Source organism: Excalfactoria chinensis, chromosome 24 (assembly GCF_039878825.1).
Source record: "Excalfactoria chinensis isolate bCotChi1 chromosome 24, bCotChi1.hap2, whole genome shotgun sequence".
In the NCBI taxonomy this organism is placed as follows: domain Eukaryota; kingdom Metazoa; phylum Chordata; class Aves; order Galliformes; family Phasianidae; genus Excalfactoria; species Excalfactoria chinensis.
Genome location: NC_092848.1, coordinates 1,705,028 through 1,729,855, shown reverse-complemented (window position 1 = coordinate 1,729,855; position 24,828 = coordinate 1,705,028). Strand labels below are relative to the sequence as shown.

At 51.4% G+C, this 24,828-nt stretch overlaps 1 protein-coding gene across 8 annotated transcripts in view; it reads left to right on the top strand.

The window, feature by feature from the left end:
- The window catches only part of FAM117A (family with sequence similarity 117 member A), a 25,681-nt gene extending 853 nt beyond the window's left edge, over nucleotides 1–24,828 (top strand). The window contains exons 1-9 of one of the 8 annotated variants that reach the window (XM_072356377.1): nucleotides 606–652; nucleotides 1,500–1,633; nucleotides 17,521–17,690; nucleotides 20,870–20,965; nucleotides 21,346–21,459; nucleotides 21,777–21,911; nucleotides 22,306–22,528; nucleotides 22,852–22,972; nucleotides 23,473–24,828. In XM_072356377.1, coding sequence (XP_072212478.1) covers nucleotides 621–652; nucleotides 1,500–1,633; nucleotides 17,521–17,690; nucleotides 20,870–20,965; nucleotides 21,346–21,459; nucleotides 21,777–21,911; nucleotides 22,306–22,528; nucleotides 22,852–22,972; nucleotides 23,473–23,815 — 1,368 coding nt within the window. In that variant the 5' untranslated portion in view covers nucleotides 606–620 and the 3' untranslated portion in view covers nucleotides 23,816–24,828. Of the gene's footprint in view, nucleotides 1–544; nucleotides 653–1,499; nucleotides 1,634–8,111; nucleotides 8,278–17,520; nucleotides 17,691–20,848; nucleotides 20,966–21,345; nucleotides 21,460–21,776; nucleotides 21,912–22,305; nucleotides 22,529–22,851; nucleotides 22,973–23,472 lie in introns of those variants that run through there. The other 7 variants (XM_072356376.1, XM_072356381.1, XM_072356380.1 and 4 more) reach the window with 7 other exon arrangements.

The following is a 24,828-nucleotide window of genomic DNA, read 5'->3' as shown; positions in this document are numbered from 1 at the left end:
GATCTCAGGTTTATTTCAGTGATTTCAGGTTGATTTCAGTGGCCCAAATTGCAGCAGAACGAAGGAATGCATCAATTCTCCCAACTTTATATGAAGAATGGACTGAAAGGAACCCAAGCGTGTCTCAAATTGCATTGGACCCCAAGATCTAATGAATTTCTATGCTGTTGGGCTGTTAGATTGACCTGAAATGCTTAGTTTAGGATATGATGTGTGTGTAACTAAAGGGCAGCAGGAACGGGAGCAGAGGAATACAACACGCTTCTTAATAGATGGAAAAGAGAAGCGTTGGTCTGACATTTAATCTTTAATCTTACATTAAGTAGATTCTTTCTGCATCTTTTAAGTATATCAGATAAAACAAGAAAAGCATTAAATGGAACTTATAGGTGTCCCTGCCGTTCTGAAATGTTAAGCACTAATGCCATATTAGCAGGATGTTATTGGGAAAACCAATCAGGCAAACAGAGGTGCTTAATAACTCTCCTAGAGGTGGCAGTAGCTGAATAGAAGCCAGTTCCCCATGTGGACATGTGTTGGAGCTGAAGTTGATGGTCTGTTGTGGGGCAAGGAGCAGTGAAACTGGAGCAGATACATCCTTGTGTTGGCTTCACCACTAGATGTCAGTGCACGAAACTACAACCAGAGCAAGGTAAACAAATTGGGAATCAATGGAGGAGAAGGAACGATATTCTCTGCTCGTACTTATGTCTCCTGGGGGTTAAATTCCCTTAATAAGGTTCTTGAGATACGTTTAGTGGCTTAACTATCAGAATGTTCCAGGCAGGAAATGAGGAATTTCCTGGTGTTGCTTCTAAAGGAAGTTTAGAAGGTGTTTGATGATTTGAAGGTTCACGTTAAATGACACTAAAATGTGTGTTTCATATCTTAAATCCTGGGTTCTTGAATAGATTCACTTTCTCAATTGCCGTCAAAGGCAGCAGAGTTAGATAATAGGAAACCTAGCTTTATCTGTTGGAGTCTTTTTAGGCCTTGATCCTCACTAAACCTCATTGAAACCAAAGTGTCCTCCTGTGTACAGAGAGGGATCTCGTGCAGAATGTTAGCAAATATAGGCAATGAGAAGGGAATTTCAACCAAAAAACCCATTCCCAATCTTCATAGACAGGTATGGACATCAATAGGTTGAAATTAGATTGAAATGTCCAGTTTCTTGCCTTGGTTCATGCTTGCTCTGGTGCTGAGTGATCTGTCTGAGGGATCTTAATGTAGCCAGTGCTTAGGTTAGTGGTAATACAAGGTAGGCTGCTTATGTAGGAGTTGTTCTGAAGCAGAATGAGTGCTTCAGGTTCTTCACTTGCTTTACAGATCTTAAAGCATTCACTTTAATTGCTTTGCGTGCTGTTTGCTATGCTGCATTCCTACAGGGTTACTGTACCTGCTTCAGCACGTTTTAAGGCAAGTGGGACAAGCGCTGGGTGATGAGACTCTGCTGCAGAAATAAGTGCTGTATTTCAACAATTCTTCCTTGCTTTTAGGTGCTATTTCAGACCAGCTGTGGGGGCTGCAGTCACACAAAGACAGCACCATGCTTGCATGCTGCAGCTCTCTGGAGTGTTGCCACACAGACACAAGGATCCAGGACTTCACTTTGTGTTCACATCTTCTGAAGGTGAGTACAGCTGAGTTTGATCTGGTTTGGGTTCCAACTTGCTGCTCTTCAGTGTCTGTTCTCTAATAGAGCAGCATAAGAGAACCTCCTGATCCACACACATAAAGCTTGGAGAATTTCTGCTCACAGCTTGATTTGTCTTAAAGGCCTGTACTGAAGTGGGTCACTCTGACAAGGGCACTCTTACTGTAAGATAAGTGAAGCCTGGCTGCTGCTTGCTGGTTATATTTTTGGATGGGTCCCTGAGCAACCTGATCTACTTTGGCCCTTCTTTAGAGCAGGGGTTGGAGCCTAAATTGTGCTTACTGTGACTGGGGAGAACCTTACATTTGGTTATTGACTGGATTAAACAAGGTATAGACAGTGACATGCAAGCAAGTTAATAGCTGATATGTGTGTACAAGTGACAGAAGGTGTAGAATTTATAGAACCTGGGCTGACAACAAGTGTAGCTCCAGGTATATTCAGAGCCTTGGCTTCTGTCCTGCACTGAGGAGACCAGCTCTCCAATAGGCCTTAGTACACATCAGAAACAAACCCAACAGCAACAAATGTATTTAGTTCAGACAATAACAGTGGTGAAATCGCATCAGATTGGGTTGATCTGTAGGTTGGCGTGGTATCTTTATTTTTGCACTTCCATGTATAACAGCTGGTATTCACATCTAAAAAAACTTCAGATCTGAGGATTTGTTTGCAGTTCTGCAGCTGATAAGCGACCCGTTTCATCTCTTCCATGCCCTTTTCTCTGATAAAACAGAACAGGAGCCTGGCAAACTGTATGTTTAGGGAGGGAGTGGGGTGGCATTATTACTTTTTTTAAAGCCTGAAGCTTGTTTGGATTCAAATGGATGCTGTCTTGTGGGTATAAATACTCATGGAAACCCTTTTAGGAGAATTGCAACCACATACCATGCATTGAGCTGAAGGCCTTATAGGGCACAGCTTGCTGGAGTTGTATAGGAGTGCTTTAGTCGACCTGAACAGAAACCATCTACTCACTCTTTCCCCAGGGGCTCTGGCATGCAGACATCTGAGTAGAGCCTGTGTTCTATGGCAACAGGAGGAAAGTCAAGCCAGTTTGGCCTGCATCTGTTTTGTTGTTTTTTTTAATTGTAATGGAAAAAGGATCCAGTCTGAGTCTTGCTGAAAGCAGAAGTTTTACACTTAGTTACAGCTGAATATAGCCACGCTTCCTGCTTTCCTCCCTCCCCTCCTCCCTCCCTCCCTTGGGTCTCATAGCATAATCTACTTATTAAATAGTTGCAATAAAAGTACATTTTGCCCTAGCAGGACTAAAGCCTATTGGTAGGGAAGATATTTTTATGCCATCCTTGTCCTGTTCCTGCCAAAACGAGGGTGTTTTTTTGGACTCTTGTCTGCTTTTGGATTTGTGATCTGCTCCTTTAATACATTCCTTCCAGTCTAGGCAGTGTTCTCCAACTGCCTGGCACTGATGTTAATGCCTTGCTTCCTAATCAATCAAGTCCACTCCACGCTTCCTTAAAGGAAAACTCTGCTCATGTTGTTCAGCCCAGTGACACAGACTTCCACAGGTGTAAGAAACGTTTGGCATTGGCAAATGGCACCGATGTGGGATGTGAAGGCCAAACTTTAATCCTGTTTGGCATTTCTGAGCCTCTGGGCAGTTCTTTCCTTAAAACTGAGTATGATACCGTGGACATCGAGCAGAGATTTAGTAGCTCAGTTTCCAGCTGTCCTAAATAACCTGATTCTAGCAAGAACTCGGAGGATATTAACATTATATGTGTGTGTGGTGGGGGCAGAATTTGTATTCGATTTCTCCAGTAATGAATGCAAACAGCCTATACAAAATGGATGGGGGATGTAACCGGAGGAAGCGTGTCTCAAGATGGAATCGGTCACTTCTATCTGTTTTCATTACAAGGTTCACTCTCCTTTGTGTCTGTATCTAGAAAACGATACAGTGTCAAATAAGATCGGGGTGAGCAGCGTTGCTGCTTTTGGGGGCTCGTGTCCTGTTTGAAGCGCAGCAAAATGGCTGCTCCTTGGGTAAGGTTTCTGTGCCAGCTGGAGCTGCTGACTTCCTTTAAAACTCCTGGTTTTGTAATTATTCATGGCAAAAAAAAACCCCACACCCACCCTGTTTCTTCCCATCTGAACTCCTGGCTTACTGAGCTACGAGGTGAGCCAAGTAGGTTATTTTCTTCAGTGTCTGCATTTTTTCCTAATTACTTGGTGCCAGTTGTTACCACGCGGTTTTTCTTTACCTGTGCTTCAAAATTCACAGGCTTCATGTTCTCAAAGAGCTCGGCAACGTTTCTTCTGGAGCTCGTCTTGGGACTGCCTGGTATCTGATAGGATAATATTCTTGTGCCAAATGCAGCCCTTCGTGTAAACATTTTTTTTCCCCCCCTGTATTACGTTTCTAACATTTTTTCTAATCTAATTCAGTTTCAGGAAGCAGAGAGGTGGTGGTGCTGTGTGACTGAGCAGCTGTGGTTTGCCAGGCTGTGGCAGATGGGTGAGCTAGAGCTCTCCTTGCTGACGCTTCTCTTTGCCAGCTGAGAAACCAAGGGCTTGCCTATCGTGAGAACATGAAGCTTCTCCTGCTATTCTTCAACACGTCCCCCTCAGCAAGCTGTCCTTCCTTCCTAGTTAACGTTTTACATCTAATGCAGTCTTGTGTTATTTTAGGAAACTGCGGTAGTAATTTCTGAACACAGGTGGTTGGAAATGGGAGGAGAAACAAGGTCATCTCTTCAGATAAGTGGGAGCTGGCATTGTAGATTGCAAGCCCTGGCATCCTTTAGGTAGTGCCAGCTCCTGCATAGGTGCAAGGCTTGGCTGGGGATTGCTCTGAATACCTTTATACTAACATTGATAAAGAAGCAAAGTGGAGATCCTGTGTTCAGGCTTCTCCAAGCGTGTGACAAAAGGATCTCAAACAAGATAGTAAATTTATTTCCTGCTGTGTCTGTTTTCCAGTAGGATAAACTTCAGGGTCACAGCTGTGGATGTGCTGAAGGTGTTTGTTGTGCTTTGTTGTGGCTCTTCCTGCACCAGGCCCTGCTGCTTGCACTATTTGTTTAACTGAGAGCTACTCTCCTGGCTCGGAGTGCCTCCCTGGTTTGCATCCATCTGTCTGTTCTCCTTGGTCCTTGCATTCATTTACGTGCTCTGTTCTGATGCTGGCAGTGCTGGACGTCAGTGAATGCTTGGAGGTGCAATCTTCCTTTCTGTTTTATTGATGATTCATGCTATTAGGAGATGCTTCCTGCCTTTCCATGACTTAGTGAAAGCGATCCATTTCATAACATCTCCTTACTCTTAGCAGAGCTTATAGTTCCCAAAACTCCCACTGTTTTCACTGCAAGCATGACCAGACTGTGAAATAGCTTGGCTGGTCTGGTGAATAATCTGTTAGACTCTTTTAATAAACGGCAGTTGTATTTATCTTACTCCATAGGGCTTTTCATCTCCAAACATTTGAGTGCAGAAACTGTCCACTGGTGAAATGCAGCCGTCTCTCTTGGAGACAGAGTGGGAGGCAGACAGGCGTTTTACTACACGGTTTAGAGTGAGAGGAATTTTGTTTTAAGGACAATGAGGGAAAGCTGAGCTTGTGTGCTGAATGACCCTTTGATCTTCCACGTTCATGCTCAGCTGATCAGGACTTTAAATCTAAGCTCTGTCTGCTCCTACCCATAGCAAACAGCCAGAAGTGTTGTCTCATTTAGGACCTGAGTGCTGGACTAGAATGGCAGCACTGCAGTGACATCTGTTCAGCCTTGCATGTCTCCTGTCTGCTTGTTATTTCCACATAGCCGTTCTGGGATGGGGAGTAGGTTGTACATGAAGGAGTAAATGGGGGAGGGTAAAGCCAGGCCTGTTAGACAGAGTTACTTTGCTGCATGCTTGTAAGCTGAGGAACTGGGCAGTGCTGTAGCATTAAGGGCCACATTCTGGAGCGTGCTGCGTAGGTCAGTCCATAGCTATAAGAGAACCCTAAAGCTTTGTGGTGTTTGCTTGTGGTGATGAAATGACTGTCTGCCCAGGGCTCTGAAAGCTGAGGCAAGTCAACCAGTGCTGTGGTTGGTCAGCTCTGTGTGAGGCTGTAGAAACCACCGTGGCAGATGCAATAGAAGCGAACAGACACAGTATGATAAGAAGGTGGATCCTTGACCCGCAGTCTTGGAGCTGTTGTAAAAGCTCGTTACTTGTGCTACTATGCAGCACATCATTAGGAAACTTAATTACTGGGAGGTGACTACATCGCGTAGGCTAGAGTGTAGCCTGCAGGAATGTAGGAGCTGTAATTTTACAACGCTTGTTTGTGGTGGATCTCTCCCCAGCAATGACACAGCGAGGGCTGATCTTGTTGCAAATGAAACCAACTCGGCTGGCTGATAATGTGCAGCTCATGGGAGCTGGCATGGCTGCAGCCCCTTGATAGGTAGCAGCTGGGGATGTCTCGCTTCTTCCTATGTAATAAAACAAAATGCGGGTTGTTTTTAAAGCTCGGAGGAAACATTGGATGAAAGCAAAACTTGGACTTGAGACAACGTGGTGCTTTGCTTAACCGTGCTGAACCGCTTTCATTTGAGTAGCCCATCCAGTATTTATAGCACGAGATACGGTAAGAACAGCCAGAGGCACAGCTGTGTGACCTTTGTGCTAAAACAAAACAACACAGAGGAGAGGGAATACTTTGAGGTTGTTCCAGCTGTGAGCGTGGGGTTCAAATTGCAGCGCTGTAAAGGAACTGAAAGGTGGGTTTGAATTGAAAGGCTGGGAAGTGATAGAGAACCCTGTTAGAAGGCTGAGTGAGCTGACTGCAGTAGCAAGAAGTCCTCATTCCTCTGTTAGAATGCTTTTGTTGTCCCCATGAACACCTCGCTTTGCTAATAGCTGCTGTGTGTGTTGGGGGAGGAAATACCTTCAGGAAGGGCGTCCTTGATGTGAAGGAATGTCTGTATGCAGAACGGCAGCCAAACTTTGAAGTTCTGCTTGGTTCTTTGTTTTTACCTTGTTTCTGCCTTGGGAGCTGTTGGGAAAACAGGCATCCGAGGGACCTTTGCTTTGTTTCAGACTTAATGTGAGGTTGAAAGAAAGAATGGGTTCAAGTGTTTTAACTCCCAGAATTGCCCCTTAATTTGTGCTGCTGTTCTGGAATGTTCTCCAACCCTTAAGCCAGTCCTGAACAGAGATCAGTGTCCCTCCCTGTACCACCGTGAGCCTTATCAGAGATCTCGCATCGCTCCTTGCTAGGAGAGATAGGGGCCGATCAGTTTGATGGGTGCCATTCTGTTTGTTTACCAAGATCTCGTCACCAAAGCTGTGGCTTTTCTCTCCTCTTTGGTTCCATCAGGAGGTACGTTCTGTCCTCCTTTAGCAACCCGGGCACTGCAATATACGAAGCACTGCAATATACGCTGCAATATACACTGCAATATACGAAGCACTGCAATATACGCTGCAATATACACTGCAATATACGCTGCCTCTTCCCCCTGCAGGCTTTTTTTCCTCTAGAATCAAGAAGATTGCACTGCCTGCTTTCCCATCTGTTGCCTGATGACATACAAATAGAACCAGGAAGAGGCTGGGGAGTGCTGCTCTGCTGTGATAGCCGCTGGGGGACACCAACTGCTGCTGTTAGAACCTCCCCTCTGCAGAGCCTGGCACCAGGCCCGGGCTGCTTTGCCATCTCCTCTTATCTCCGTATCACAGCTTCCCAGAGCCCTGCATGGGACCCACCCTTTGCACTGGGTGCTCCCCTGCCCTCATCCCCCGCAGCTGCATTGCACTGCAGGCAGGGTTCAGGCTGGGACCCATCAGCCTTGGGTTTGGTATCGATACAGGGGAATCATCAGGGCTTATTTAAGGAACGTGAGCAAAAAAAGCCAGGTGTTGTATGGGATTGGAACGAGGGCCGGCTGGGGGTGTTATGGAGCCGTTCATGAGGCTGAATGTGGGAGCCATGATGGGAGCGATCCGTACGGATCTAACGGGGCTCTTTGTCCGGGCCGGGCCTGACAAGGCGAAAGAGAAACCGCGTCCGAGGGGCGGGACCTCCGCAGCGTGCACGGCCGCTGATTGGTCGCCGGGCTGCCGAATACAAACACTGGCGGCTCGCTCTGATTGGTGTTCTCGTGGAAGGGAAAGGAGACGGAGGGGACACGCGATTGGTTCCGCGCGGTAGGGCGGGATTTCCGTGGCGTTCTCCTGTGCTGATTGGTTTAGCTACGGCTGTGAGGAGGGCGAGGGGGCGGGACTTAAGGATGTCGTTGGTTTGTGATTGGTTCTGACGAAAGGGATGACGCTTGTTAAGGATGGCGGCGTTCGCGATTGGCTACAGCTACAGCGCGTGCGGCGAGGAGCTCTTGAGGCGTCCTCATTGGCTTCCGCTAAGTGGGCGGAGACTTTTGTACCAGTTACCCAATGAGCGCCGGGCTCCTCCTTCTAGCCCCGCCCCCGAGCGTTGATAAGCGGTGGCAGCGGCGGTGGGCGCTCAGTGCGGCGGGTCGGGCCGGGCATGGCGGGTGCCGTGGGCACCTCCTGCTGCCGCGGCGGGGCGGGGGGGCTCCAGCCGCTACGCGCTACCGTCCCCTTCCAGCTCCAGCAGCGCCGCGGCGCCAGCGGAGACGGGGGCCGGGCAGGTAACTGCGGGAACCTCTTCACCAACCGAGCTCCGGTTCTCATTCTGTGTCTTGAGGGTTGTAACCGGGGGAATCTCTCCCGGGCAGAGGCAGCATCTGGTCCCGGAGCGCAGCCACGGTGCGCTGTAATAACAACCCTCACCCCCCCCTTCAGCCCGGCCCCGAGCGGTGCTGCGCGGCTCTGCTCGGCTCTCCCGGGCCTTACAGCCGCCTCCGAACCGCCCGGGAGCAGCGCGTGGAGCCGGGGCCGAATCTCGGCAAGGGGGGGGGGGAAGAAAAGGCCTGGGAAGAGCAGGACGTGGCTGCGGGAGGGGGAGGGCGGGGGAGCGGTCGGGACAAAGCCGAGCTCCGGCCCCACGCGTGGGGAAAGCTCCGCTCGGGGGTGGCTCCCCAAACCCGGCCCTTTGTTCGGTACCGCCGTGTTGTAGCAGCGATTTTTCCCCTCACGGTCCTGAGTTGCATCGTGAAGGTTCTTCCCCGACTGCTTCAGAAACTCTGATTGGAATAGAACTTTTTGGTGACCTCGTCTCAGCCTTTGGGCTTTTCTTTATGTGCTGCTGGTGGGACTGACCTCGAGGGTCGGGTTCTCGTTTGGCTGTAAATTACAGCAGCGAGGAGCACTCAAACGGCAACCAAAGAGTTCGGGTCTTAACTGTAACCTTCACCGGGACTGCACGGCAGCGAGGGCTGTGCGGCTGCTCCCATACTGAATGCAGCAGCTGCTTCCTCTGCCCTGCAGAAAGGAGCGCTGCAGCCCGGCCCCAAATGAGAATGAACAGCCCTTCAGCCCTTCCCGAAGCGCTGTGCTCTTCATTGCTTTAGGATTGAGTCTCTCGTGCCACTCCTGGCAGGCTTTGCATTGATCAGAGGAGCTGTTAAAAAGCTTCTTGGCTCTATTTACACTTGAAACAAGTTAATGAAATAAATGCTGAGCGCTGGGCTCTTCTTCCTTCGCAGCGGCGTGCTGAAAGGAAGGTGAACGTGCTGCTAATAGGGCAATTACTCGGTAGCTTCAGATGTTACCGAAAATCAAACCTCAAAGAAAGGAGAGGCAGGAGGCAGCTGTGGGAGCTGAGCGCTGTGCCTGCACACAGCAGCGTGTGGCTTTCCCAGGGCAAAAAGGCTGCAGCTCCACTGACACCAACCAGAACTGCTGCTCTTCGTTTCTTCCTGGCTCCGTTCCTCACTGCCGGGGCTGGAGCAGCTTGATTTCTTTCTTTTTCCTCCTCTTGATCATAGGCATTTCGTATGTAGTTTTGTAAGTGTTTGGATTTCCATTGCTCTCTGCCTCAGTCGTAAGCCTCAATTTGCTCCCTGCGTGTGTGGGAGCAGCAGGCTGGCAGGCTTTAACTAAAGAAACTGCTGTGGTGGTGATTCACCATCTGAGAGCTCGGCTCCCACCTTTTGGGGGAGCTCGGGTGGAAACGTGCTGCTTTGTCACCTCTTCCCCTTCTGTCTCAGCCTCCTTTCTGCATTGCTTGGGTGCTGCCTGGCTCTGCAAGGATCTCTGTGCTGAGAGAGATGCTGTGAGATCCAGGGGCTGATCCTGCAGCTGCTCTGATAATAGAGGATCCCATTGAAACGAGGAGCAGCTGTTGAGTCTCTCAAAGGGCTTCTGTTGAAAGGGAGAGCTGGAGCTGGGGGATGCCAGGAAGTTGGGCTGAGAGTGTTTTAAAGGAGTTGACTTTGCTGCTTAGAGATCAAGATATCAGATTCATTGCTTGGCATCCTGAGATGCAGCATTGCTGCCCCTTTGAATTCTGTATCATCTTGAAAGTGCTGCGGCTTTCAGTGGTGAAGTGGGTAGGTGTGTATTCATTCTGGTTTCCTCCACACTCAGGCCAGACCCGTCCTTGCTGTATTCACTTCTCCCAAGTGAGGTGCTCCTGGGTGCTGGTGGGGCTCCGTGGGGATGGAGACCCTGCAGCTTAAAGCAGCCCATGGCACTGCTTGTGCTGTGTGTGCTCTGGGTTGGTTCCTCCCAAGCCTACATTGAAGCACCTGAAACATTGGAAGTTCCTCCCTCAGATCTCCGTGCTTGAGATGCTTTGAGCTCCATTCTTCTCCATCACAGAGCTGAGACCTGGCCTTCTAAAGTAAGACAACCTTTATGTCTTTATGCCTTTTCCACTCTAGCACTGATTATTGAAGTAGGAACTTGCATTTTAATGTGTGAACGTAAGCAGGTAAGTAAGCTTAGCTGTCTAAATTGGATCACACACAGAGGGAAGGAAGGTGGAATACAGTAGAAAAGCAAAGTCACGTTTTGTGTTACGAGTTGAGCAGTTCTTAGAACACTCTTCATTAAAGTCAGTGAGTGAGGATGCAGAGCTGGACAAGAAGCTCCTACCAGCTGCTCTTCTCAGCAGTGCTGGGATTGATTCCTTGGAAGGAGGTGAGGTTGTGCCTTTGTCCTCCTAACCCTGTGCAGGTTTGTTATTGATGATGTGGCAAAGGAAGAAGGACAGCAGCAGAACTGCAGGTCATCCTCCAGGAGCATCTGACAAGTGCTGTGCATCACTTCGCATCCCTCGTGAGCTTCTGAGGCTGAATCCTCACTGATGGCCATTCCCTCACCAGCACTGCTACCCAGACCCGTGTGTGTTACTTACAGCTCTTCAGGAAGCTGGTAGCTGGGCTGACTCGTCTCCTTGGGATCTCATTGCTTGCCTGCTCGACTTGCTTGCTTCTGAGACGTCCAGTTGTTTTGCTGCGTGGATCCTGAAGTAAGCAGGCTGCCAAATAGCTTTATTTGGTATCTGAATGAAAGCCGTGCCAGATGAGTGGGACACTGTTTGTAGGCAGTAACTGTCTGAGTGTGTGTTTAGCAGAAGGAAAATGTCTGTTTACCACTTGAAAATGCTGTGGGAATGCAGCCTACTTGATAGTGGCAGAGCAGTGCTGGTAACAGCATCTCTTCTTCCCTTTGCAAGCCTCAAATAATGAGCGTGAAGGTCTCCTTTCTGCCTCCCTCTTATTAGTTGAACACGGTAACTGCTTCAGGCCTCGCTACGTTTGCTTTAGGAACTGGTACCCAATGGTGTTTCTGTATCCTAGGGATGTGTGTGAAGGCTGTCATTACCAAGATAGCACTCCAGGTGTTCGTGGTGTCTGCTCCTGAGTTTCCTTTTCTGCTCTTTGACACCTGCAGCTTTTTAGAGGGGGGATGCTTAAGCAAATGAACAAGGAGCACACAGATCTGCATGGTCCGTATCGCATCCCCAGCGTGAAACTGAGAACCTGTAGGGAAGGAGTATCAGAAGGAGCAGTTTGTTGGGTACCAGCTCTCCAAAAAAGAAACAGAAAACCTCAAAAAAGAGAAACAAAAGCAGCCCTCAAGTGGAGGACTGTCATGGGAAAACTGGTGCTCTGTGCCAATGGCTGCTTTGCAAGCTTTGCAAGCTTTGCAATCCCAAACGTTGGGGTTCGGCTCTCAGGAGTTCTTTGGCCTTCAGGGTTTTGCTGTGGGATAAACAGGCTGGTAGATATAAAGGGTTAAGCAGAGGCAGAGCTGCAGTGGGGAAAAGCAGTCGTGTGGAGGCTGATTTGGGATGGGAAAGCCTTGGAGATGTCCTGCTGTTCTCCAGGAAGAATCCTGCTTCTGTCCTATGAAATCAAATCACTCCTGGTATAAAACAGCTGAGCACAATGCGTGGCTCAGCTTTGGGGTGGGAGCGTTGCAGGTGGCTTTGTTTAATGTAGAATGAGTTTCTGGCCGGGTAATTGGAGCCCATTCACAGCACTGCAGTCCTCAGCTGATACGGATCAGACCTTCCATCTAAACTTGCTGCTCCCAGTTTGTCAGCCCGTGGATACGGGTGTGGGAAAGGGGAAAGAAAGGACACATCCAGAACTAATCTTGACTTGTGTTGACATTCAGTGGGTGAAACGAGTTTTTCCTTGCTTTCCAATGCTGGAGGTGACATTGAAAGGGAAATGTGCAGGAAGCAGCAATGGGACCACGCGGTGGGTTTGATCTGCAGAAGGCTCCGGAGGAACGCTGGGCTCATTTACCCTCCATGGATATTTGCTTCTGGATCTTTCTATCAGCTGGGGTTTGTCTCACAGAGCTGCACGGAGCACAGCTGAGCTTTCACATTTGTTGGGTAAGAACTGGAAGAACCCGGGCACCAATCTGTGCTGCTCCAGGTGGGGTGAACATTTCCCTGTGCGTGGTGCAAAGGAAAAAAGCTCTGCCAGGGAAGCGATGCTGAGCACCAAAGTGCAGCGAGTTCTCTTTTATGCAAAGCTTGGGTGTTGAAATAGTCTGCACATGGCAGGACCTTTAAGCTGCATTGAGTGCAGCTGGTTGGTCTTGGCACGTTCCCCATTGCTTGTGCAGTTCAAGGTGATGGCACCGAGTGCGGCTGGGTGTGATTGTGCTCGTATCAATGGCTGTGCAGGACTTGTAAAATCCATTCCCTCTTGGGATCTGTATTACTCAGGTCATTTTGCATTAGAAATCACGCCTGTGGTGCTGCCTTTCAGGGATGGCTGCAGAGGAAACAAGGCAAGTATTTGAAGATGGTGGTGTGGTTTGTCTGCGTAGTAGCAGATGGCTGCTTCCACGGCTGCCTGTGTGCCACTGCACAAAGCTGCTGCTCCTGCCCTCCCTTGGTTTCTCCCACTTTGCCGTCATCTCAGTCTGCAGGGGTCACTGAGTGCAGTTCCTGCCTTGCTCCTGCAGTGCTGGTTGCTGAGCTGATAGCAGCCGTGCCATTCTGCTGCCCCAGGTGGGAGGCACAAGGAAGGCCATGGGAGGGGCAGCAGATCCCATGAGTTTTTACTTACTTTTCCTCCCCCAATGGAGGCTTTTCTCAGTAGTTTCGCTCTGGGCCCTGCCCTGAAACTCATCCTAATGACAACTGTGAGAGAATGGGAGAAAGGCTTTTGTCATGCAGCTTTGGTGTGATTTATGTAGCCGTATGTCTATAAAGCACAAGCCGCTTTTTTCCTTGTTTTCCAGCTTGATTGTAACTGTAGAAATATTGAGGATGTCTTTGCTCTGTTTGCTTTACTTTGTACTGGAAGGTTTCCAAGGGCTTGGGAATCAAAGGTTCCTCACCTTGGCCCTGCCTTCCGCTGAGATCTTGGTTCCCAGATGCTTATCAGCATTGATTTAAGGAGGTGTACCAAAAAGGGGGGGGGAGGGGGAGGAAGACACCCCCAGCTCTGCTTTCACTTGTCAGATAGGGGATGTGGGTGATCTGAGTAGCTCCTTGCTCACCTCTCTTTTTCCAGACCAGAAATCTGAAGTTAGAACAGCTTTTTGCTTGTCTCTAATCCCATCTTTAGAGCCTGCCTGCCTGTCTGCCTGCCTGCCCTTCTGTTCGCTTCTGATCCTCCACCAATTTCAGCACGGAAGTCCATCCAGAAACACAACCCTCCTGTCAATGGGAGCAGATGGGTGTGCGTTGTGTTGGCGCGGTGTGTGCTTCGACCAAAGGCTCCGAGAGAGCTGAAATTCTTCAGATTGTTTTCTCATTCGGAAAACAAACTTAGAATTAAGATCAAGGTGAAAAGTTCAGCTCCTTTCCTCCATTAATGGTGCTCAGTTCCAACTCCAGTCCCTGGGTTGTGGCTCAGAGCTGCTGTTCTGACTGTCCCAAACAGCCTGAGCTGCTGCTGGTCCTTCCTGGTCTCTCACTGTGATCCTTATGGCAGCTCTGTCCAGCTGTGCTCAGTGCAGCATCCAGCCATGAGGGCTGCAGAGCCTGGGATCCCTTTGCTGCTGCTGCAGACCCCCGGCCTGGAGCTGTTGCTGCTCTTTGCCCTTGGTTGCAGGATGCTGTGCAGTCCTGCTTTCCCAGTGCTGCACTTTGTGTGCAGGAGAAGCATTGAAGCAGAGGCAGATCTGATGTTATCCTCAGGGCTGTTTGCTTTTTGCTTTTCATAAGCCGTGTGCATCGGGTTTGAGCAACAGTCATGAGGGGGATTGCAATACAACCACAGCTTCTGTCTCCTCACCGGAAGGTGTGATGGATTTCCCTGCCTTTCTGCACTAATGTACATTGCACAGAGCTCTGAAATCCCATCCTGGTCTGACTGGGAGTTTTGTAGCTTCTAAAAAGACAAAGGGACCCAAACCTTTATAACACGGCTGGAGGTGGAGCTGTCAGTTGTTTCCTTTGCAGTCTGGTGGCAGGGCTGGGTGCTGGAGGTTTGCTGGGCTGCCCAGCTCAGCTGCTGTGGCTCTGGCACTCAGTTCATGATGTGGTTCCAGACCTTTCCTTGTCCCACAGTGTGTTTGCAGCCTGGATCTCTTCTCCATTTCTGGTTAAAGCTTGAGATCGACCATCTCCTTTTCTTACAGACACCTGGAGCTGCCTGTCCATTCTCTGCATGCTGCCCTCCCAGTGCTGCCCCAGCTCTGGGTGCTGCTTTGGTGCCCATCTGGTGGTCAGGTGTGCTTTGCAGGTTGCTGTGCTGCACAAAGCAGAGGGTTTGAAGTGTTACTGCTAATAAAAGTGCCTGCTTGCTTGCTGCTGGGAATTCAGTGCTGCTTGGAAGCAACCTGTCAGGCAGCCTGATGGATTGATCCACCCTGATGGGGCTGCAGAGGGGCTGAAATGAGACCTGAACAGCTTTATAACATCAGAGCTTCGGTTCTCATCTTGATGTCACCACCACTTCCATTGCTGATCACTGTTCTGCCCTGGATAAGAGCTGCATTGTAAGGAACATTACAAGGTGTAGGCAAGGGAAGCTGATGCAGAACTTAAATAATCAGCTGTAATTTCTGTTACAGTTGGGTGGAAGAGATTTGCATGAGTCAATTATTGACCAAGCTGCTTAGGTTCCATTTCAACCTGATGCTTCCTGTCAAAGCTTACAGCTCTTGCTTAAGCCAACGAGCAGAAAGCTGCATCCCAAAGCATTCCCTGTGCCTGTTAGTGCACAGCTCAGGAGGCTGAGGCGTCCCATTGCTTCGTGGTTCGCTTTAAAGCTGGTTATGTTGAAACGTGGGCTGTTGTTTTGTGCTCTGTCACTTTAAGACAGCCTTCTCATGGATGCGTTCCAGTAATGTCAGGGTCTGAGCAGCTTGTCCCTCAATCTCTAAACAAACTTCTGATGTTAGAGGGTGGGTTTCCCCAGGGTGAGATTCAGGGAAGGAAGGAATAAAGTTTTATGACCTCTAAAAGGAAAGCAGTAGTGGGAGCACTGGGTTTTGTTTGCCATCGTTTGTGGATTCAGTTCACTGAAGAGTGACTGGAGAATGGGGAGTCCTTCTGGTTCTTGTTGTCATCAGTGGGCTGTAGATGTTTCTCTTTTTAGATGCAGAGATGGTCTGGCCCATAGAGATGAGCTCCCTGTGTTGTGGCTGGGAAAGACCAGAAACCCTGCAGATCCAGAGCTCCAGCTGAAGGCTTCCTGCTTGTGCTCGCGTGCATCACGCTGATCTCCTGGATTGGAGCAGCCCAGAGACTCCTGGAAGCACAGCGATAACTCTCTTATCTCCTGCAGCTTTGCTGTCACGTGAGAAGTAAAAGCACCACAGCCAACACTTCTCAGCTGTGGAGCTGCCAGGACCCGGTGCTGGTACCAGGTGGCAGCTGTGCAGCTCAGTGCAGAGTGCTGATAACAGCTCAGGGCTGCAGACAGGACACTCCACCCTGCTGCAGCACCCACTGCACGGCCACCCTGCCTCTGAGTGCTGCTCACAGCCCAGCTCTTGCCTTGTGCTTCTCCTAATGGGAGCTGCAGTGCTGTTGTAGCGTGCATGGGGTGCTGTGCACCACGGATGTGTCCCTGCTGTGCTCCAAGGTGCTCATGGGCTGCGTTTGGGGCAGCAGCCACACGGGATGGAGGTGTGAGCAATGGGGCACTGGAGAGGAAGCTGCAAACGCTAACGACTTTCTAAATGAGTGGTAGCTGCATTAAGCCATCAACTGTTGGAAGTGGGGAGCGTGCCTTGAGATGCCAGCTGGGCCGACACAATAAGCCTTTAATCCTGTGTGGACCTTACGAGGTGTGGCTGTGGTGCAAGGACTAATGCTGTTCCAGCTCTCCCACGTGGCTTTTTGTTCCTACCCTTCTCTCATCTAGAACTCGAATTCCACTTCTCAGATGGCATTTTAGCTGATAAAAAAGAGGTATTTACCCAAGCAGTGAGCACAGTGTGCCACACAGTGAGAGCTGAGACACCTTTGTAGAGGTATTTGGCACACAGCCGTGGTGCTGGGCAGTCCTGATGCTGGGTTCATCTTGGTCAACTCACTGCCAGCCTTACCCTGAGTTTGGGGAGGAAGGAGAGAATGTCTGTGCAAAGCACACCTGGAGCAGAGCTGCTCGTGGCCTCACTACCCTGCCAGGAGGCCACGGGGCTGATTGTAATGCAATTTGCATGTCTAATCAAAATGAAATGCAAACAGACTTTTGTGCTGGCTTGAACTTGCCTCTCTCATGATCGCTGCCTTTTTGGGTTTGGTGATAACAGCTTTCAGCTGCAGGGCTGGTGACAGGGCTGCAGGAGAAGGCAGCTGTGCCGCGCGTTGCTGCTTGGACTGCTTGTATGCATGAAGCTTTTCCTTCCTGGTGTCTGTAGGTACTGCTGTGAAATCTGCACAGGTGAGGGGGGGTCACCTCCTGCAACAGGGAAGTTAAGCAGAGTGAGCCCAGGGCTGCAGGGTGGGTGCTGGGGTCCTGCCAGCCTGCCCTGGGTTCCAGCAGCACTCAGGTTGTGCTCTTCCTTCCTGCTGGTTGCTGTGTGAGCGCCTGCAGGATCCTGAACTGTGCAGGTGTTCTCTTGGCCTCCCTTGGCTGGGAGCAGGCAATTGCGTGCTTCCTATGCTGCAATCAAGGCGTGCAGCCTGCCCATCTCTGCTGGGTCCTTGCAGCTGAAGCGTCGTGCTCCAGCTAAGAAGAAATAGGGCTCTGTAGGCAGCGTGGTGCAAGGTTGCCCTGCTGAGCACTTCACCTGGTTGCGTAGCAGCTCTTTTGGCTTAGACTGGAACGTCTGATCACTGGTTTCAAGCAGACACTGAAGGGCCGCAGTAAAATCTCCTGCTGTACAGAAGCAGCCCCAATCTGCTGTGTGGTTCTCATAGCCCAACAGCAGCAGACTGGGAGCTCAGGGCCTTTAATAGCACTTAAATATCCAAGAAGTGAATGATCTTCTCCAGGCTGTGTGTGCTCCCTCTCTTCTTGGTTTCTTTGCAGTGGTTGTGGGCTTGCTGGCAGGGATGGCTGTTGCTGGAGCTGTGCATTGGAAGCCTTAATGTCCTCCTCTCCTCTCCTGTGCAGCGAGTGTTCCCTGTGCTGCTGCTGCTGTGGAGAAGCCATGCCGGCCCCGGCAGCCCCACGTGCGTCGCACCTCCTCACTGGACACCATCGTGGGCTCCTACCTGCTGGGGCAATGGCCAAGGGATGCTGATGGAGCTTCTGCCTCGTGCATGAATGACAAAGCTACCCAGGTATGGATACGGGCCGTGCGGGACGTCCCTGGGCCAGGAAGGGGCTGCAGAACCGCAACGGGTGTAAACTGGGCCAAGAGAGGAAGTGCTGCTTTGCCTTCCATCCAGCTGCAGCTTTCTAGGAAGGCTGTTTTTTCCCCCTCGTGCTTTTCAGCTCCATGATTCCATTTCGGTGCAGAGTTAGAATTTCCTTGGCCTTGTTTGGAGGCAGATGGCCTCTGGCTTTCTGCTCCAGCCCTGGCTCACTGCTCGGGGTTTTTTTCTTGCTTGCAGCTATGGGCCAAGTCCTTATATAACACACATGGGCTGCGTGCCACACGCTGGGACGGTGAGGGTGCTCCCACAGAAGGGCTCACTAACACAGCACAGCTCTACCAGAGGATGGAATTGCTCCAGACCTCAAGGAACTCTTAGCAACCTGTAAATATTACTGCATGGCAGCAACTAGTGCTCGCCTATCTGCAGAGGTGAAGGAATTCCGAAGGATAAGAGCATCCGTTAGCTTAGCAAGCCGTTTATTTAGCACTCTTGGTCTGCGTTAATTTTGCTGTTTGATCTTTGCTGTTCAACCATTTATGACTGGGCTGTTTGCAGGAAGTTCCCAATTGGATTCCAGCTTCCATTGTCCTCTCCCAAAGCGGTTCTGCCTGCTTTTGTTTCAGTCCTGGTGCCCAGGAGTGCAGCAGAAGGGAAGGGAGGGAAGGAGTTTGTTAACCTTTATTCCTTTCTGTCTGAAGGCAGATTGGTGAGCACTGAGCTCTTTGCAGCCATTCAGTTTCCCTTGAGCTTGGTCCCTGTGAAGTGGGGGCACCTCCTGAGCACGGAGCTGCTGGCTGTGCTCAATGGGCTGGGTGTGCTGCAGCCCTTCATCTGCTACCTACAAATGCTCGTATGACCTTGCAGTGAAAGCAGCCGTGATCTCCAGCACTTCACACGTGTGCTGCACTGGTTTGTGTGCATATCAGATGACTTGGCTGTCCTGGACACTGGGAATCAAGTCCTCTGTTGTGGCCTGTTCTAACACAGTTTCCTCCAGGAGCTGACGCCCCTTCCATGCTTTCAGGCCCAGCAGCTCTCAGAGCTGGGACTTTCTCTGCTAGTCAATACTGTGTTTACTGTCCTCCTTACGCAGCTACTGATCAGCTGTTGTGCAGAGCTGTGGAGATTGGCTATCGTAAGGTGGCTGAGTGAGATACAACTGCAGGTGCTCAGCGTGGGGGAGAGAGCAGCAGCAGCGGCGTGCATGGCTGCAGTGTGTGCCTTTATCTTGCTTTGCAAAGCGTTTTCTCCCCCCTCTTTCTGAGGAAGCAGCTTTGCCACAGTGAGGACAAAAAGTTCTGTAATTTCCTTCTGCAGCCCGCCTAGAAGAGCAGTGGGATGCGTTCTTTACGTTCAGGTTTTCCTGTTGCAAGCAGCATCTCTTCTTTTCTGAGCCCCGTGTCTTGGTGTGGAGCTCGGTGCTCTGGGTGTCGCAGCAATAGAGCGGGGTGTTAAAGGAGCTGTTGCTTGAGAGTCTTCATGAGCCTGAAGCTTTTCTCACCTCCTGGCCTCTTCCAGCAGCTGAAGCTGAGCTTCCCAGCCTTGTCTTCAGCAGTAACATGAGATGGAGCTGAGTCTTGCCTCTTAGGCTTCTAGCTTTCCTCCTTAGCTTTCCTACGTACGTGATCTGCTGGGCTGTGAAGTGACACAATGTTCTGGCATAAACACCAAACGCCGTCTGAGTTGTTTAGGAGAGACTATTTGAGGTAGGAAATGAGATCAGATGTGCTGCGTGCTTAAAGCGCAGGGTTAGCCCGAGCTGCAGGACTTCCTATGGGAGCAGCCTGGCTCTTCCACGGGGCAGCTGAGGCTGCTGTGAGCTCAGCAGGACCTCGCAGTAATGCTTTGGGCTGAGCAGATCGCTTCTGTCAGACCAAACTGAGCGCTGTGCTCCAAATGTAACAGCTGCTGTGCTGCCAGGCCTGCTGCTCGCTGGGCCTGTGCATGGAGACCCAGGCAGCACACACTGCGTTGGGAGCGCTGTGCCCTGCATGGGGGGCTGCAAGGAGGGGCTTCATTAGAGCCCGTGTCTCGGGGCAGGGTTGGGTTTCTGTCTGGAGGTCACCTGCGTCCAGTTAGCAAAGGAAAGCCTGGTACCTCTCCAGGTAACTCGCCTTGTTCCTTTGGTTTAAATCCATTTTGAGGCGAGAGGCTTCTGTCATCCTGCTGACTGGATGGGGTTGTTCACAACAGCTGCTGTCCTCGCAGTGGCCTCAGGGGAGATGGAGAGCTGCTGTTCTCAGGCCCTTGCACCTCCAGGCAGCCGGTCCCTGAGGATGGAGGAGGGGAGAGTTATCCAGAGCCTCCCACAGCCCGGCAGGGACACGGGGTGGGTGTTTTGTGAGGGCCTGACATGTGATGTTGGGAAAAGCAGCCCTGCAGCTGACGTGCCTTGGGACCGTTCTGATGCTGCAGGGCTGCGCTGGGGAGGACTGAGTTGAGTGGAAGGAAGTTCACACCCATCACTGATCAGATCAACCCCTTCTGCCTGCCATTGATACTCATGATGTAGCTGTTGCTTGGAAAACAGCTGTGCAACGCGCTGGGGCTGGTTTTTGTGCACGAAGAGCCAGCTGAGAGCTGCCAGCCCTTCAGCCAGGCATGAGCAGCGGAGGCAGCTGGGCTCTTCCAGCATTGAGTCTGCAGGCCAAACCCTGCTCTTTGGTTACGCCTTTGAACTGCGATAATGGGAGCCCGAGGTCCCAGAAGCGAGCTGTGTGTTCTCACAGCTGGGTGAGGCTTTTCCTCTCTGTAACGCTGCTTTGTACAACGAGTGCCTGAGTCCCGACGTCAGCCTGCTTTGGGCTGCAGGCCGTGCAGGCTGCATCAGGGCGTGAGGAATGATGGCTGTGCCTCGCATTGCCAGGTGCCTGTGGGAATGGAGGAGCTGCCTTCTGAGCAGCTCTGTTGCCGTGCAGGTCCCTGAGGTCCAGTTTACTTCAGATGTGGTGAGAATGGTGGGGTTTGGGGCAGTGCAGGAAGGATGCGATCTCAGTGCATTGCTGAGTGATAACACGGGAAGGCTGGGACAGGGCTGTGAAGGGGCAGCAGTTGATTGCTTTGATTCTTTGGGACGCTCCCAGCAGCCTCAGGGCAGTGAATGTTGTGATTGTTCTCAGCAATGTTTCTCCTCGCTTCAGACCCCGGTGTCCTGGCATGACGTGGAAGTGGGGAAAGGCAGCTCCAGTGCTCACAAACGTTCTGCTTCTTGGGGTAGCACAGATCACCGCAGAGAGGTAAAATAGATCACACCCAGCCCCTGAGCAAGGTCTGTGTTAGCTGCTGATGGGAGTGCTTGTAGGTGGCACAGTGTGCGTGGGCTCCAGCAGGGCCTGGCCCTGATGCTGCAGGTGGAAGATAACCCAGATCCCACCGCAGAATGGCGCTGCCTGCCTCGCCAAGGGGAGGTTTGTGGTGAGGCCTCGTGGGCAGCCCTGGCCCATCCTTGGAGAGGCAGCCGGAGCTGCTTGTTGTGAGATTGGAACTGTCTCTATTTTGGCACTTCCTCCTGGGTTCAGAGAGAGGGGGGGGAGGAGAGAGACGAGACGTGATTGTTTGGTTTTGGTGGAGGTGTGTTGGCTTGCCTCATTCTGGCAGCTGAAACTTTCTTTGCTAGATTGCCAAACTGAAGCAGCAGCTCCAACGAACGAAGCTGAACGGCAGAAGTGGCAAAGAAAAGGAGAAGAGCTCCCCGCTGCAGGGGGACCACGCTGTCCTTGCATCGCTCCGGGTAGGTTCTCATCTCCCTCTGCTGTCCCTGTGCCTCCCAGTGAGGAGGAGTGCGAACTTGGGCCGCCTGACATCCCAGCTGCTCTCATCATCTGCTCAGTGTCTGAGGAAGGGGGGTTGTTTTTTCTTCCCCCCCCCTTCCTGCTGCTTCAGCAGATCCCAATGCTCTGGACAGGTGGGTTTATGTGGCTCTTCTGCCAGTCTTTGCCAGTCAGCCTCCCAGAAGGCTCCGTCTGAGTGCTGTGCATCAGAATGGGAGTGAGAAATGGCTGAGTTTGTGCTGTCACAACTAACATCATTGACTCTGGCTTGTTGCAGGACTCTCCTTCAGGCTTCCTTTCTTCGTCTCCTGTTTTGAGGCTCAGTCCTTGCTTGCACAGGAGTCTGGAAGGGCTGAACCAGGAACTGGAGGAGGTGTTTGTGAAGGAGCAGGGGGATGAGGAGCTTTTGAGGGTGAGTGAAGGTTGCAGGCTCACTCTGAATCTCCTGCGTGGTCTCAAATGCTTTCCTCTCATGACACTCACTGCCCATATCTGCTTCTTGGCCGTGAGGGTGGTCTCTGTGTCCAGAGATGGGCCAGTAGGAATCTCAGCAGTGGTGATGTGCTGTCTTAGATCAGCATCCAAAGGCTGCTTCATGCCATGCAGATGTGGGAGGTGATCCCAGCCAACCTGTGAGCAGAAGTGTCTTACAGGGGATGCAGAAGGGTCTGTGTCCTTCTGTCTGTGGCTGAGCCTCTGCTGGGAGCCAGCAGAACTTGTCTGTAGGAGTGGCTGCTTCTTCACCTTTTCTCTGGTGAAAGGGGTGGGTTTCTCCTTGTTCTGCTGAGACTTTGTTTCTTCCCTAGATCTTGGATGTCCCAGACGGCCACAGAGCACCAGCACCTGCACAGAGAGGATCTGGAGATGCCTCCCTGATGCTGGAGCCCAGCAGTGGCAGCTGCAGCAGCCTCTCGCTTTCTCCTTCCCCTTCTGTGCCTCTCCACCTTTCTCCGCACACCCCAGTGAGGCTGGTGGCAGAAGAGCTCTCCTCTGCTGTAGATGAGCTGCAGTTGGATCCAAAGGAAAAAGGCAAGTGCTGAGCCCGGGGGCTGGGGAAGCTGCGGGTGGGATGAGGAGGCTGTGGTGGATTGGGAGCTGCAGATGAGGAGGTGGGAGGGGGATCTCAGCCACTTTGAATCGTGGTGGACTTCCTGAGCCCTGGTAATTAACTCTCCAAGTGGGTGCTATGTTGTTGTACTACACGGTGGTTGTGAGCAGGGAGCTACACAAATGAAGTGCTTTGGTTTTAACCCACAGCCACAGGGATACTGGAAGAGCGTGCTTGGAATTGGCTTAAACTTGTATTGGATTCTCCTAAAAATAGCTTTAAAAGTATCTTTCCTCCCTTGTAGAGGAGGGCAGCCCGTCTCCAGTCCTGGCCTTTGCTTCCTCTCCTCGGCCCAACCACAGCTACGTGTTCAAACGGGAACCTCCTGAGGGATGTGAGAAAGTCCGGGCCTTCGAAGAAGCTTCGTAAGTATGAGGGGTTATGGCTGAAGAGAAGCCATCAGCTGAGGTTGGACCCATGGCAGGATGCTGGGATGGGAGCAGCTGAGGCTTCAGTTGTGCTGCTGTGCCCTGCTCTGGAAGTAGGGAACAGTCTGTAAGAAAACACTGCAGCAAAACCTTGGCTGCTCAGATCCTGGTGGAAGAGCTGAAAGCTGCAATGTTAACCCTGGGACACACTGGGAGGGATGTTGTGAGATCTGCCCTTCCCAGGCAGTAGATAACTCTCAGCCAGCACAGCCTCTTGAGAAGAGAACTGCTGCTGCTGTAAACAAGCGTGCTTTCCAAACAAAAAGGGCTGGTTGTGCTGCCCTGTGCATGAGGAGCAGCCCAGCTCACAGCAAAGAGATTCAGCTTTTAGTCAGGCTCTTTGAAGAGCGCACACAACCCCAGGTGTTCTCCCTGCAGCCGCAGGCAGTTCGATGCTCTTGGGGAGCATCTGATCACATCCTCTGCTTCTCTTCCAGCTCCAGCCCTGACCACACCTTTCAGCCTTCCTGCCCAGATAAGAACAAAGTGCACTTCAACCCCACGGGCTCTGCCTTCTGCCCCGTCAGCCTGGTGAAGCCTCTCTTTCCAAACGTGGGCTTTCTCTTTAGAGGCTTTCCAGCATCATCCAGCCCTGGCACGGGCACGTTTACATCTTGCCAGCCCACACCCCCCCCCTCCCCGTTCCTTGGGGCACGGAAGGACGCTGCTGGAGTCGATAACTTCAGCGACGCGTCCAAACCGCCTTCACTCAATTACGAACACTGGAAACGTGGGCAGCCGGAGGAGAGCGTCGTCTTCCACAGCTCTCTGGTTGTGTGAAGCCTTTAGAGGGGAATGTCAGCCAGCAACAAGCAGCTCTGGCTCCTCAGTGCATCTCGGCCATCCCGTGGAGATGAATTGCCTTGAGGCTGGGACTTAACAGCCAAGGGGGGGCGGCAGCTCCAGGCCTGGAAACCACAGCAGGCTGCCAAAGGATGAAAGCAGCTGTGAAGGACCGAGTTCCACAGGACTCCTCGCTGCTGCAGGAGGGGCTCATTTCCCCCAAATCTCCCCCGTTCAAAGCACTTTTCCTGCGTTGAATTGTCATTTCCTGTGTGTGATTGTTTTGCTGGTGAGCAGCAGCTGGGCCGGGCTGGGCTGGACAGTCCTGCTGTGCTGGGTGCAGCTGAGCTCCCTGAACGCGGTTTTGAGCTGCGGAGGGTTCAGGTGCAGCTTCACCAGCCCTTCTCATCCCTGCCTGCACCTCCCTGGATACCAGCAGCATCCCTTGTAACCACGGAGCTGTGCTGAAAGGGGGGGGCTCAGTGCCCAAATGCTGCCCTATGGAAGGGGGGGTCTGTGCTGTACTGGGGGCTGTGCTGTACTGGGGGCTGTGCTGTACTGGGGGCTGTGCTGTACTGGGGGCTGTGCTGTACTGGGGGCTGTGCTGCGGGAAGCTCAGCTCAGTGCAGGGGGCGGAGATGCTGCTGCCTGCTGGGGAAGCAAAGTGCAGCTCAGGATGCAGCCCTGGTCCATCCCCCCTGGTCCATCCCACCCAGCAAAGCGATGACACGAGGACGGGGGTTGGAGAAGCCTCTTTAAGAGCCGCGTTGTGTTGGCGTTGTGTAGCGAAGGCTCTGGGTTGTGCTGAAGAATCCTCTATTTTCTTACACGTCTGATGTAGAAACTCTATTTTTTTCTCCCAAAGACACTATTTTTGCAGCTGTTTTGCAGTTTGTATTTTATGGACGTCTTAAAGGAGGGACGTTAAGCTTCGGAATTGCGCTCGGAGGGGCTTTGTGCAGATGCTGTGTTGGCAGTTAGGTGGAGAAATAAACTCTTTCGTGCATTTA